The sequence below is a fragment of the Parus major genome, chromosome 1, assembly GCF_001522545.3.
Source record: "Parus major isolate Abel chromosome 1, Parus_major1.1, whole genome shotgun sequence".
In the NCBI taxonomy this organism is placed as follows: Eukaryota; Metazoa; Chordata; class Aves; order Passeriformes; family Paridae; genus Parus; species Parus major.
The window spans coordinates 77,948,109-77,962,279 of record NC_031768.1 but is presented as its reverse complement, the minus strand read 5'-3'; the positions used below and the strand labels follow the sequence as shown (position 1 = coordinate 77,962,279).

General features: G+C 38.6%; 1 protein-coding gene across 1 annotated transcript in view; it reads left to right on the top strand.

Annotated features, from left to right (window-relative positions):
- The first annotated feature begins 2,126 nt into the window (after window positions 1-2,126).
- The window catches only part of DEUP1 (deuterosome assembly protein 1), a 58,404-nt gene continuing 46,359 nt past the window's right edge, over window positions 2,127-14,171 (top strand). Inside the window, exon 1 of the mRNA XM_033514393.1 lies at window positions 2,127-2,432. Within this exon, the coding sequence (XP_033370284.1) occupies window positions 2,127-2,432 (306 nt within the window). The remainder of the gene's footprint in view (window positions 2,433-14,171) is intronic.

The following is a 14,171-nucleotide window of genomic DNA, read 5'->3' as shown; positions in this document are numbered from 1 at the left end:
ATGTACTGATATACAATTTGGTCCACTACAATACAGTAAACAGAGCACTTAGATATGTTGATCCTTTTAGTCTCAGTGAAGCAAAAACATGTCGCCCTGAAAATCAAACCTTCTGATAATGTTTCCATAGTTTTAGTTACTTTCCCATGAGAGTCCAGTAAACATAAGCTGTTTATCCCATTCCTTCTGAGAAATGTTTTTTGATGGACGTTTTGCAAGACCACTGTGATTGGGAAGGTGGTGATTTGGTTATCCAATCCCTGGTTATTGCCAAGAATCTATAAATACTGGAGTCAGAAAATAAAGTTACTTTCTTTCCTGACACACCATTGAGACATGTCCGTGTGAATCATTCTGTGTCCTTTAGCAACAAAACCATAAATGCATACTAAAATTATGGGCTTGAGTTTAGATGTTTCAAAGGAAAGAAAAGAGGCACTATCTTAGGCAGCAAGACAGCTGTTGTGTTAAAGTGCAATATCCCATAGGCCTGACACAGCCCCTGGATCCTTTAAGGAAATTCTCTCTCTTTACAAGTTCAGACTGGGCCTATTAATGTCCTGTTTTCATCCTTCCTGTTGCAGTCTGTTCATACTTCCTCCTGCACATAAAGCATACCATGTGATCTGTTTCTTGAGCAGAAGTAAAAGCAATATATTCAAATCCTGTAACATCCTAGTTTCTTTGATCACAGCTGGGTGGCAATATAGACTAGAAAGACTAATGACTTATAATGAAAAAATATTCCCCACACATTCAAACACATTTACCTACCATTTGAACACCTTTCTCAAGTAATTAAAAAAATTCAAACAGGAGTTAAAACCAGTGGGTACCAGATAACCATGATAGTAATTAGCTGTGATTTTCTTTCAAGCCTTTGTCTACCTCAGCTATTTGGATTGCACTTTATCATTAGACTGCCTTTTCTTTTCATGGGTTTCTTCATTGCAGGCTCTGAAAACCAATTATAACTATATTTTTGAAGGTCATTTAGTCTTTAAGTCTATAAGGTAATGAGGACCAGGATGCAAAACTCTTTTCCTGTCATCAAAGCATGTCTTCTTCCTACCAGTCCAAAGAATCCATCTCTCTTTAGTTTTTCCCTCTGGTTTTGAATTCTTGTACACACAATAGCTTGATCTAGCTCCAAAAAAAGTGACAGAAAGTACATCCTAACAGAGACCCTCCATACTTTGGTTTACCACAACTATTTTTTCCTGAAGTCTTATAACTTCAAGGTTATGATGCAAGAACTATCTCACAGCATTAGCACCAAAGTCCAACATTTGGCCGCCTGATTTCTGAAAGACACAGAAATCAGACATGAAAAAGATAGACACTGTGGTAAAACCAGGTTCTTGCTCAAATATAACTCTGCCTCTTGTGTTTCATAGTGCTTTCTCCAGCTGGACCCTCCAATGTTATATGGAAAGTAAGAACACTGACAATGGACTTTAAAGGGACAGTGCAAGAGAATTTTCATGTTAATACTTCTGGCAATGAACAGAAGAAAGCAATAGTAACATTACGTAAACTGATAATTTTGGTAATTTCTAAATACTTCTAACATCCTTTAATCATAACAGTCAGTCTTTTTGTACATAGAATTTTTTCATCAGAAAGAGGAGACAATAAACTGAATCAAAAGCTTAAAAATGTACTAAAAATGTGGCAGCCATTGAATACAATGTGAGACAATGGGAGAGGAAGAGGGGTCCAGCAAAGCTGGTTGCTATTCAAGGATCATTTCCTTCAGGCTCAAGAAAGATCTACTCATACAACTTAGAAATCAAGCAAAGGAGGCAGATGGCCAGTACAGGTGAGAAAGGAACTCCTGAGTGAACTCAGGCATAAAAAATGTGTGCAAGAGGCGGACGCAGAGGTGAGTTAGGAATGCCAAGGCCAACCCAGAGCTGAATCTGGTGAGGGATATGCAAGGCAACAAGAAAAGTTTCCACAAGTACATCTTCAGCACAAGAAAAACTAGGAAGAACACGGTCCCACTGCTGAATGGAGGAGGAGAACTGATGACAGATTACACAAGAAAGGATGAAATTCTCAATGTCTGCCTCAGTCTCTACTGGTAAGCCTTGTCTTCAGGAATCCCAGGCATCCCAGGCCAGATGAAAAGCCTGAGACGTGAGGGAAGACATACCTTCAGAAGAGGAGGATCGGATGAGGAAACCATTAAAAAAATTGGACATACAGAAGTCCACGGGGCTGATTGGCTGCCCCCACAAGTACTAGAGGAGCCAGCTGATGTCACTGCAAGGCTACCCTTGATTGTCTCTGAAAGATTAGAGCAACTGAAAGAGGTTCCTGAAGACAGTAAGAGAGCAAAAAGAGAGCAAAAAAGACACTTGTCTTCACAAAGAGCACTGAGAAAGATTCAGAGAACTACAGGCCAGTCAGGTTCACCTGAATCCCCAGTAAGATGATGAAGTAAATAATCCTGAAAAACATTCCCAAACTCATGAAGGACAAGAAAGTGACTGTGACTAGTCAGCATGAATTTACAAAGGGGAAATCATGCTTAGCCAACCTGATAGTAACCTAACTTGATGGATGAGGCAAGAGAAGTGAATGTTGCTTAGCTCAACTTTCATATGGCTGTTGACACTGACTGTCTCCCTTAATATCCTCATCAACTACCTGACAAAGCACAGGTTAGAAAAACAGACAGAAAACTAGATTGAAAACTGTCTGAACAGCCAGGTCCAGAGGGTTGTGGTCAGCTGCAAGAAGTCCAGTTGGAAGCAAGTTACTAGTAGTGTGCTCCAGAAGTCAATACAGGGGCCTATGCTTCTTTAATGACCTGGGTGGTGGGATAGAGTGCACCTTCAAAGAGTTCAGAAATAATACAAAACTGGGAGGACTGGCTGATAGTCCATACTGGTGTGCTGATAGAACAGACTGGACACATTGAATGAGAGTAACCTTCTGAAGTTCAGAAGAGGGAAGAGCAAAGTCCCTTACCTGGGCAGGGATGAGGCAGTGGACCAGTTCATGCTGGGGACTGACCGACTGACACACCACTGACAAGGCAGACAAGGACCTGGGGTTGCAGCAGACAACAGTGCTGACCATGAGGCAGGAAATGTGTCATGGCAAAAAGAAGTCAGCAACTTCTAGGGCTGCATTAGGAAAAGTGCTGCTAGCAGGTGCAGGATTCACTCAGGTGAGGCCAGATCTGGAGTACTGAGTCCACTGCTTCCCAGTACAGGACAGATCAACTTTGTGGAGTGAGTCCAGAGCAGGGTCACAAAATTGATTAAGGGAATGGAACTTGTTTCATAACAGGAGAGGCTGAGAAAGACAGAACTGTTCAGCATGGAAAAGAGATGCCTCAGGGAAATCTCATCAATAAATAAATATAAATACCTGGTGAGAGGGAATGAAGAAGAGGCAGTCAGACTTTTTACATTTGTGCCCACTGTGAAGACAAGAGGTAATGGGCACAAATTAAAAAACATGAACTTCCATTTGCTTTTCTGCACTCTGCATGAACAGTGGGATTGGACTTAATCCAAGGAGGTTCTTTCCAAACTAAACAATTCTGTGGTTCTGTGACAAAACAGCAATGAAAAATCAACTAATTAATCCTAAAGTGATGCTGTTCATAAATTAAGACACAGTAAAATATGCCGAATGCCTCATTCTCAGGAAATAAAATAATAATTTGGTTTTACAGAAAACCTAGTATTGCAAATGACTGAAAGAAAAGCACAATGTTTCTACAGAAACACTATGTAGCTCTGGAAACCAAAATCCTCTGTAGAATTATGAGTATCAGTCATTTTGAATTATATTAGAATACATTATTGTGAGGAAAGATAGCAGAGTGCTAAATCAAAGGAAATACAAATTCTGCTCTCTTTTAAAAGCTCTGCTTTTCTCATTAAAAAAAACCTTAAGAAAATTCAAAGCTTACAGAACTTACTATTATTGAAGCACAAGATATCTAATGGTAACTAACAAATTAAGGTGGTCAGGTTGAACAGTCTAGTAAAAAAAAATAAAAATTTAATATATCATACCTCCTATGATGTTTGTCCTATTTAAAAGTGAAAAAAATTATGAATTTTGAACTGGGAATATAGTCCATGTCTTGTGATTCTGTTTTCTCTCTTTCTTGATTTAAGTTTTAGAACAGGCATCTCTATATAATGTCTGATTAATGAAGGCTTGAGATCTTGTGTACATTCTTAGGAATCACTACAATGCAAATAAATAGGATGGAGGGAACAAGGTGAAAAAGACATAGAAAGAAAGAAATTTAAAGCATAGTCCTTATTTCAGATTGAAAAAGGAATGGAAGGCTAGTGCCTGAGCTTCGGGAGAGTCATAGCATACTGGAAAATTTTATTAAACTATGGATCAGCAAAGCCATGAATCAGAAGGCCAAATCTTTTCCTCTCATTTCCAAAAGAGAAAAAAAACCTGTTGGTTCTGAGGTCAGGCAGAAGAAGGCAAGGTCTGGCTGGCCTAAATACTCATGTCTGGTACTGCAGTAGACACTGTAAAGAAACTAAAATACCTAGCACATATGAAGCATAAAGGAAAATATTCAGAGAGCACACGAACCCATCCAGATGAGAAAGAAACCATTTAGGGGCACATACCATTACATTATTCACAGTTACAGAGCTTCAAAAGATAATACAAAGCTCCCTAGATTTCAATATGCAGTCACAGAGAAATAATCATCTAAGAAAGCAGCACAGACTCACATTAACTTTGTGCCCAAACTAAAAGCTAATCCATAGTATTGCAGAAGATAATGCCTGTTCAAGATGTTAGAGAAATACTCACATGTAATTTATGGATTCTTGAAAAAACCCTATGGATTAGGACAGAATTATTTAAACCACTAATTATTGGTATGACTGCAACCTTGGCAAAAGATCTGCCAATAATAGAACAGAAAAAGCCTGAGTTAGTGATCCTGCTGGCAGAATTATTGTTGAAAATTCACACATTAAGGCATACACATTACAGTGAACAGTAGAACTCTCAGATGGGTTTGTTTCCATACTTCCTTTCATCCAAAATTATAAAATCAGAATAAAACCTTCAGCTTCCAAAGCAAAGTATAATGAATAAAAAAGCTGAAAATTATTTTTACTTGAAGAGGAAATATGCCTCTCCCAGTCTGAAATCACTGTTCTCTGAGAATAAATTATATTCTAGAACCAGTAATGTCTGAGTATGATCTATACAATTAAAAGCAACCAATACCAAGTTTGCCAACTACAACACTTCACAGCTAACTAGCTACAATTCCTAAAAGCATCAGAAAAGACAGTGAAAATGAGGAAATATAAGAACATCAAAAAAGTCATACAACCCTAACAGCAGTACTATCTTCTTAATCAAAATTAATTATGTGTAACTCATCTGAAAAACAGTAACTTCCAAGGGAGGAAACCTTCTCCATCATTAACTGGTGTTTAGAAACACCCCATTTAGATCTCAAAATTGTGGATAAATACACTGTCAGTAATAATGTGAGAACAAATGGGGGACAGAACAGAGAGCACAGTGGAGCTTATGGTCAAGATATCTTGGCATTGGCTGGGTACAAGCCATATGATAGGAAACCATGGATGTAAAAGGAGAGCTAGAAAAAGTACAGCATATGCCAATATCAAGGTTTTTGAAGCTACATAGTTTTGTAAGGCTGCCAAGTAATGAGAACAATATGCTGTCTAATAGGCTAGTAGGAAATTTTTGCTTGGGGCTGTCCCTGCTTAGGGCTGCAACAATATAGAAACAGAACTTTGAGAAGAATCAATGACTTCAATAAACAACTTCAACTCAGAGTCCAACATCTTTTTGCTTGGGCTTTGATTTCTTTTTGCTAGAGCTTCTTGCTTGGGCTACTTTTTGCAGCCCTCCTTTGAAGTCCCATCTCTCAGTTGAGCAGCAAAAAATCACCTGGGTTTGGGGTTCTCTGAGAGGTTGCTGTTCTCTACAGGTAAACCAAATAAACAACACTTGAATAACTACTCTTAGAAAAATGTCACACTTTTCAAACAGGTATTAAGTACATATCACTTCCTGTTCCCCCACATTCAACACTGTATTCAAAAAGCAGTCTTTTTAAAAAGAAAACAGCAAGTCAAGGAATCAAAATTCTATTAAATAACATCTTTCACTTTCTGAGACATTGTTTTGACAAGCTTCTCTATATTGTTTCATTAGCAGCAGCATTTTTAAAGAAAGAAATGTCACATTAAGTAATAGGACTACATATTCAAACTACCTGTGTATTTTCTGCAACATTAATTCCTCAAGATGGTGGAAAGTATCACATTGATGTTAAAAGTGTTTCCTGAGTTTAAGATTCAGCTCCCTTAGCTTTAGACATATAACATCCAGTTTTCTATGTAAACTAGGCATTGTATCTTTCCTTTATAGTCACTGAACAGAAATAAGGACTTTTAAGGCAATTTTCAACAACCACATTTTAATTATAAACATAGGAAGAGACAAATTTGGCCTAGAAATACTTATTTCTGTTCACAGAGAGAAAGCCAGAAATTTCAGCTATAGACAACAACTATGTAGATCTTTCCAGGTCTTGAGACTTAGTTTAAATTAATTTGACCTAAAATCATAGAAAAGCAGCATCATTTATAGCTAAATTTTGAGGAATTTGTTGCACACCTAAATGATATCTAGGTGTTAATTGTTTGTTTAGGTGCAGGTACCTTAAAAACACATACATTCCACATACGTTTTTATGGAATACATGTATTATCAAACTGATATAATGTAAGTGAAAAAATGGCACCCAGTTTGTCTGCAATCTACTTCACTTCCTACATATCCTTTATCTCAGGTTAAAAAGGCAGTGAAAAAATCACGGAATATGGAGCATGCCTTTTATCATAGCAATCTTTTCTTTTTTCTTGTCTATTCTTCATCTGTATCTTCACCTTTGTCTTGACCTCGTTTAAGATATCCCATTCCTTCAAGAAGGAAGGTTGGACTAGGTAGCTTTCAAAGGTCCCTCCCATCTCAAACTATTTTATGATTCTATGATTCATCCCCTTATATTATAAACTTTCTATGTGAAGAGTCTCTTACCAGAAGCTTTCTTAACTGGGCTTGAGGGCTAAACCAACTTCAATTACTTCCCATGTGTATTGATGTATTGATGTGGACATCAATAACAAAAAAATGTGAAATTACTATAGAACTGTTGACATACTATGAGCCAGCTGCTAGACAGTAACTTGTTAAAAACCCTAGAATTCAGCATCCAGAACTCACTTCTAGAGAAAATATATTTTAGGAAATAAAAAGAATGCAATTGAACTTGACTGAAATAGAGTTCACACAATTGGCTCCGAAGAACTGTAAAACATTATTAAAATCTATGCTTGGCCTTGTGTAATCAGCTACAAGGAGTTATTGAGGTACAAAGGATGAGGCCTGGGAAAAATGCTTAACAGCAACAGGTAAACAAGAAAAATTAAAATCTTTAGTAGTAACAGGCAGTATGTCTTTACTGAAGCTAATAGTGCAGAAGCTGTATGTGCAAAATGAAAAATAACAAAAAGGGAATTGTAACAGGAAACTGCTTAATATGAAAATAAGCTATTCTCAATTGACCACTGATTCCTTTAGGCATTTTTCAAATGCAGTTGAGTAAAATTCTCTTCCCAATTCAAAGATTTCATCTTAGGCCACTTCACTCTGTGTTCCACCAATTATTCACTCTATGCCTTCCTCAAACTGTGCACAAACCAAAAATACACCAACAAGAACTGGCTTTCCAGATAGTGAGAAGGATGCAGAATTATAAGCCTGAGTGCACACTAAAAATGATAGAAGATATTTCCAAATTCACCATTTGTGTAACACATGTCAAGTTTCATAACTAAGAAAAATAACCTACTAGACCCTGAAAAAAATGCAAAAGGCAGAAGCAAGAAACGTTCCCAGGTTTGGCTCCATGTGGCAGTAACAGATGACTGGCCATGTGGCTTGGAAGTGCTCTTAGAAAAAAAAAAAACAAACAAGAGTAACATTCACTTCCCAAAACTCAAGGAAAGGACAGCAATGTGGTGGATCTGTTTCGACATCACTCTAATGCTGCAAATATGGTTACTCTCTTTGCACTGATAAAGAATTCATCACATCACAAGAACACATGCTTTTTTTTTTTCCCCAAAGGTTTGAAAAAATGCAAGAAGAACATAAAAAAAATCTTTATCAGCATGTCAGTTGGTGCTTTGATCTATGGAATTCTTTTCAGCAGAAAACTTGGTGGGAAAAATCCTTTACACTCTATAACAAGAACCATCAAAGCAGTTTAATTTTAAATGGTCAGAACTGGCTGATTTTTAGCACAATGATGTTAAACTGCAACAAAGACATTTACAATGTTTCTACACAAATAAACTATTATTTAAATAAATATATTAAAAAGTGTATTAAAGACCTAATTTTCACATGTGGTAGTGCTTAAAGGCCATATAAAAATTCTAATATCCCACTGATTCTGAAAATTTGAATGCAACCCCTCTGATTTCAATGCAACTCTAACAGTCATTTTGTAAAATAATCAATTAAATGTGTTGAACCACACTGGAAAACAGCATGAAAATGCAAAACACCTTTTCACTACAGCATATTAACAGAAACATTGGTTGGCTTAGATTTATCTTTCTCTGTCAGGCAAGATGAAATTGCATTAAACTACTTTTAGCTAAAGTGAGTAAGAAGAACAATCTGTGAATGAAGAATGTATATGAATACTTGGCCATGGCCATTGAGTTACTGAATCTCAGACAAGAGTGTTATTGGATGACATGATTTGTTAACCAAGCCAAGAGTGTTTCTTTCATATTCCATGCACAATAAACAGGAAATGGTCACTGCTGCAAGAGCCAAAAATAAAGAATAGATAAACAAATGAGAATATAATTAATAGTATATCAGATTTCTGTGTCTGGAAATTAATCCAAAAAGTATGCTGAAAAGTGTATGAAGCCTATGACAAATTTCAGAGTTGAGTCAGGACTCATGAGTTCAAAGAACCACCCCTCTTCTCTACTTGTTAAAAGTTATGATCATAAATTTGGCCTAGATAGTTTCTTTTTTTCGCAGTAGCCATACATATGATGGCAAAAAATCCATTGTTCTCAAGCATCCTCAGATACTTCAGGTGATCTGTTATCCTACTGAATAGCTATAGTGACATAAATTTGGTTTGTCAGGAAGCATGAAATGTTACAAAAAAATTTCTACCATGTAAGTGTGGCTGGCCCTATCTGACTGGTCTATATGCTCTGTAAAATAAGAATTTTGGGGGTTGGAGAAAAACTAAGAAACTAAAAAACTTGAAAACTAAGCAAATCTTGGACACCACTATCGTCAGTTGAGAGAAGGGGACATCCAAGTCAAGATCATAAGCCAATTGTATTCAGTATACAAGGAGTTTATATATGGTTTTACTTATTCGGCACTTATATAGGGTTCTATTTTTGGTAACAATTTCCCATTGGTTTTGCATTCTTCATGACATCAGTTGCCTAATAATCATTACAAAGTTTCACAACATATCTCTTGAAATCACTTCTACCCCAGGGAGTAGTTATCTGTGTCTGTCTCTCCCATAGTTTCTGTTTGATGAGGCCCAGCATATGAAGCTCCTTAATCAGTTCCATTGTGCTCTGTTTTATTCCCCACACACAACCACTGCTGAGGTTCCAGATGACTGAGAACTGGCCAATACGATGCCCATTCACAAAAAGGGTGTGTAAAAGACCTCAGTACCCAGTTAGGTTATGGAAGGGTTTATACTGAGTGCCATCACACAGCAGTTACAGGATGGCCAGGGTATCAGACCCAGACAGTATGGGTTTAGGAGAAGTAGGTTGTGTTTGACCAGCTTGGTCTCCTTTTATGACCAAGTGACCCGCCTGTGGATGCAGGAAAGGCTGATGTTGTCTGGACTTCAGCAAGGCCTTTGACATTCTCTCCCACAGCAAACTCCTGGAGAAGCTTGCAGCCCACGGCTTGGACAGGAACACTCTGTGCTGGGCTAGGAACTGACTGGATGGTCTGGCCCAGAGAATGGTGGTGAACAGTGCTGCATCCAGCTGGGGGCCAGGCAGCAGTGGTGTCCCTCTGTCTGTGCTGGGGCCTGTTCTGTTCAATATTTTTATTGACAACATGATGAGGGTATTGAGTCTTCCACTGGTAAATTTGCAGATGACACTAAGCTCAGAGTGTTGATCTGTTGGAAGGTAGGAGGGCTCTGCAGAGAGACCTGGAACATTTAGATGAATGGGATCAAATTTATCCCATCAATGGGATGAAATTTAATAAGTTCAAGTGCCAAGTCCTGCATTTTGGCCACAATGATCCCCTGCAATGTTATAGGCTGGAGATGCTGTGGCTGGACAGTGCCCAGGCAGAAAGGGACCTGGGGGTGCTGGTGACAGCTGGCTGAACATGAGCCAGCAGTGTGCCCTGGTGGCCAAGAAAGCCAATGGCATCCTGGCCTGGATCAGGAATAGTGTGGCCAGCAGGAGCAGGGAGGTCATTCTCCCCCTGTACTCAGCACTGGTGAGGCCTCACCTGGAGTGCTGTGTCCAGCTCTGGGCCCTCAGTTTGGGAAGGACGTTGAGATGCTGGAGCATGTCCAGAGGAGGCAACGAGGCTGGTGAGGGGCTGGGAACACAAGCCCTACAAAGAATTGCTGAGGGAGCTGGGATTGTTCAGCCTGGAGAAAAGGAGACTCAGAGGTGATTTTATCACTCTCTACAAATCCCTGAAAGGTGGTTGTAGTCAGGTGGGGGTCGGTCTCTTTCTCCAGGCAGCAACTGACAGAACGAGAGGACACAGTCTCAAGCTGTGCCAAGGGAAATAGAGGTTGCATATTGGGAAAAAGTTTCTATGGAAAGAGTGATAAAGTACTGGAATAGTCTGACCAGAGAAATGGCGGAGTCACTATCCCTGGATGTGTTAAAAAAAAAGACTGGATGTGGCATTCAGTGCCGTGGTTTAGTTGAGGTATTAGGGCATGGTTTGGACTTGATGATCTTGAAGGTCTCCTTCCAACCTAGTCATTCTGTGATTCTGTGAAATACCCAAAAATCACATCAGTGAGGTCTATCTGCCTGTTGAAGAAAACCTCCTGAAGAGTGATACTGTTTCAGTCAGCAGAAACTAGACTGAATATAAAGATGATTAGAATTGGCCTTTAAAGATCATTATGGCTTTGAGAGAAGTAGGTAAAGTAGAAGGTTCTTTATAATACCGTAAATTGAGTGGGGGAAGCTATTTTTAGTCCTCAGTTTTATATTTGGGTTTTCAATTTAAACTACTGGGAATGTAGAGAGCTGAAAATGTTGCTTTAATATCTCCCCAGCTGTGAACTTTCTCTGATAAGATGGAAAATACTAGTATCACCTTATATGCATGCAGCTGCCTTTGTCCCAGAGGACCCTAGGACATCAACAAGCTATTCATAAGGAAAAGTATATTCACTCAATCACAGATTGCAGCAATCAAGTATTAGGAATACAAAACAAATTAGAATAGGAGACAAAACAAGAACATTTTGGGTACTTATCTCACACAAATCCCTGTGCTTATAGCTCATAATTAGACAACCTTATAAGATAATAACTTAATTATTCAACAGTTGAATTTCAAAAGTAAGCAGCATTGGAAAGGGAACAAAAATTGAGCCTTTCCTGAGATGTAGAGGATGCAGAATACAGGATTTCTAAATTTCTAAAAAAGGTAATTTTTTATCTCAGTGTTCCTAAGCATGTGCAAAGATGTGCAAGATAACTGTGGAGGATATGGAAAGTTTTAAAGAGATGGAACTGGAATTGTTTTAAGGCAGAGGAAGAATATTCAAGATTGTGAAAGGATGACTAGAGAACAAATCTATGGTGGCTCTAACATTACTAAATAAACATGTTATTTAACAACAAGGTAGTAACCATGCTATTTAGTAGTTGGTAATAAGTAATTAGTAACTAATAATAATTTAGTTATTAATAATAACCATGTTATTTAGTTATTTAGAAAACAATTAAGTTCTTACTGAACCAAGATCTTTTCTGCAAACTTGTTCACAGTGAATCTGGTTTTATGCAATATTATGAAAGTAGCTAATGAAGTTCTGGAAATTCCTTTCAAATCTTCTCCTTAACTGGTGCAAAAGTTTGAAAGGAGGATTGATTCTTCATTTAGTATTTGTTGAGTTCCCTGTTTGAGCTAACCTGTAACCCTTTCCTGCTCTAGTTGCAAGGCAGTGCTCTATAAAAGACAGTGTGCTTATATCCACAATGGACTTGACAATTAAGTAACACAGGTGCATCATAAAATTGCACCAAAAAGCATAAGCATTGTGTAGTGGATATGATTTCTCCTTCAAATTTTCCTTTGCCTGGCATCAGTGTACAGCTCCCAACACACAAAGGTGTTGTTACTGGCAGAATCTCATTCCTCTTACTTTAAAAACTACTGTTGTCCAACTCCCTTCTTCATGTGCTCCATACCTCCCTTGTCTTTCATCTACCTAGTCCTTCCTCAGCCTGTCTCAGCTCCTCCCTTAACCCTGGTGTTTCTCATGCACCACACTGGTATCTGTAAGGACTGCTACAGGACCATCTTCATCCTCAAGTCTTGTGTTTCAGATACGAGGAAGCAAGCAGAAGATAAATCTTATTGCTCAAAGAGACAATTAAACCAGGGCTGATTTCTTTCCCACTTCCTTGTTTTACCACTTTACAGCAATGGTAGCAGTGTCTAAAGTATGCACACACAGACAAAAACACACAGAAAATCCTGATCTAACTGCTATTTCCTAGAAAGAGCAATGGAAAAGGTAACTTGTCAGAGGCTGAAGTTTGTGACATTCAACAGTGATGTCTTCTGTTTCCTTTTTTCAAAAACAGGCTCAAACCCTGGCAAATTATTCACGAGAAAAACATAAAATTTGAAAATGTCCAGTGGCCTGAGGAGACCATTCCTTGGATATACACTTTGCTGTTGGTATCTTCATTGCTTTGCCTTAAGATCTGATGGAGGTCAGGCTGAACCCAACAAGCAGCAGCAGAAGGCAGGTTTGAATGTACTAGTGAGGAAAAACACAGCCCCTACCCCAGCTGGCTCAGCCTAATTGGGGCAGGGAGGTCAACAAGAGCAGCTGCTTTGAGAACTCTGCCTTATGCCCCCAAAGCACCAAATAGAAACTTGGCCAAGCAACCCTCAAGCCATGAAGGGGCAAAGGACTGAGTCAGGTGTAGTATTTTTCTTGCCACACCTACTGTGTTGGAATATGGAATACTTCAAGAATACCTCTCCAAAAATCTTTTGCTCAAGACAATCAAACACCCAAAATAAGTGTAAGATTCAGACACCTGTGTTCATCCTCGTTTGCATACCCAAGTGTCTGTGTCTTTCTCATGGGTCCTGTACATTTTTCCCCACTAATTTTATTAGCTACCCTAAATAAAAAACAAATTGACCATGGCTTATATCTGTCTGGCCAGTTAACCTTTCAGATAATAGCACAGTGCTTATAATATAATAATGCTTATAATATAATACACCTACAATAAAGTTGCAATGTAGTCTTTTGAGATGGTGGTGTTCAAGTTGGGAGGGAAAGTCAATCATTAAGGCTCCACCCTTAGAAGTAATTGGGTACTGATGAACAATCCTCTTTTCCATCTTGTAGAAAATGTAGAGTATTTCTGTTAGCTCAAATTTTCTAGGAAAGCTTTGCTTGCTTTTGCTTTTTTTATCAGCAAAGTGAGGCAAAGTTTCCATTGTTGGTGGTGGTGTTATGCATTTGGATGAAGTTGGCCCTGCAAGGAGCACTCACACTAACTCAAGTCTCATCACTGTGAGCTGCCTGTTAAGCAGAATGGGATATTCAAGCAGATGCAGTATTTGCTCAGCCCAGACTCAGCCTTGAGCATGTAAATGCTCAGAGCAAGAAGCAAGCAAATACTGTGCTACTGTTATTTGCGGTCTGACTAGAATTATGGCTCTCAAGGTCAGAAGGGTGAGTTTAGATGTTAGGTTGATAAAAAGCTCTTTTCTGTTTCTAAAGAAAAGCAAGAGAATGACAAAGCCAGTATCCCAAGTGCCTGCCTCTGAGTCCCCAGCCAAATACCTCTTTACAG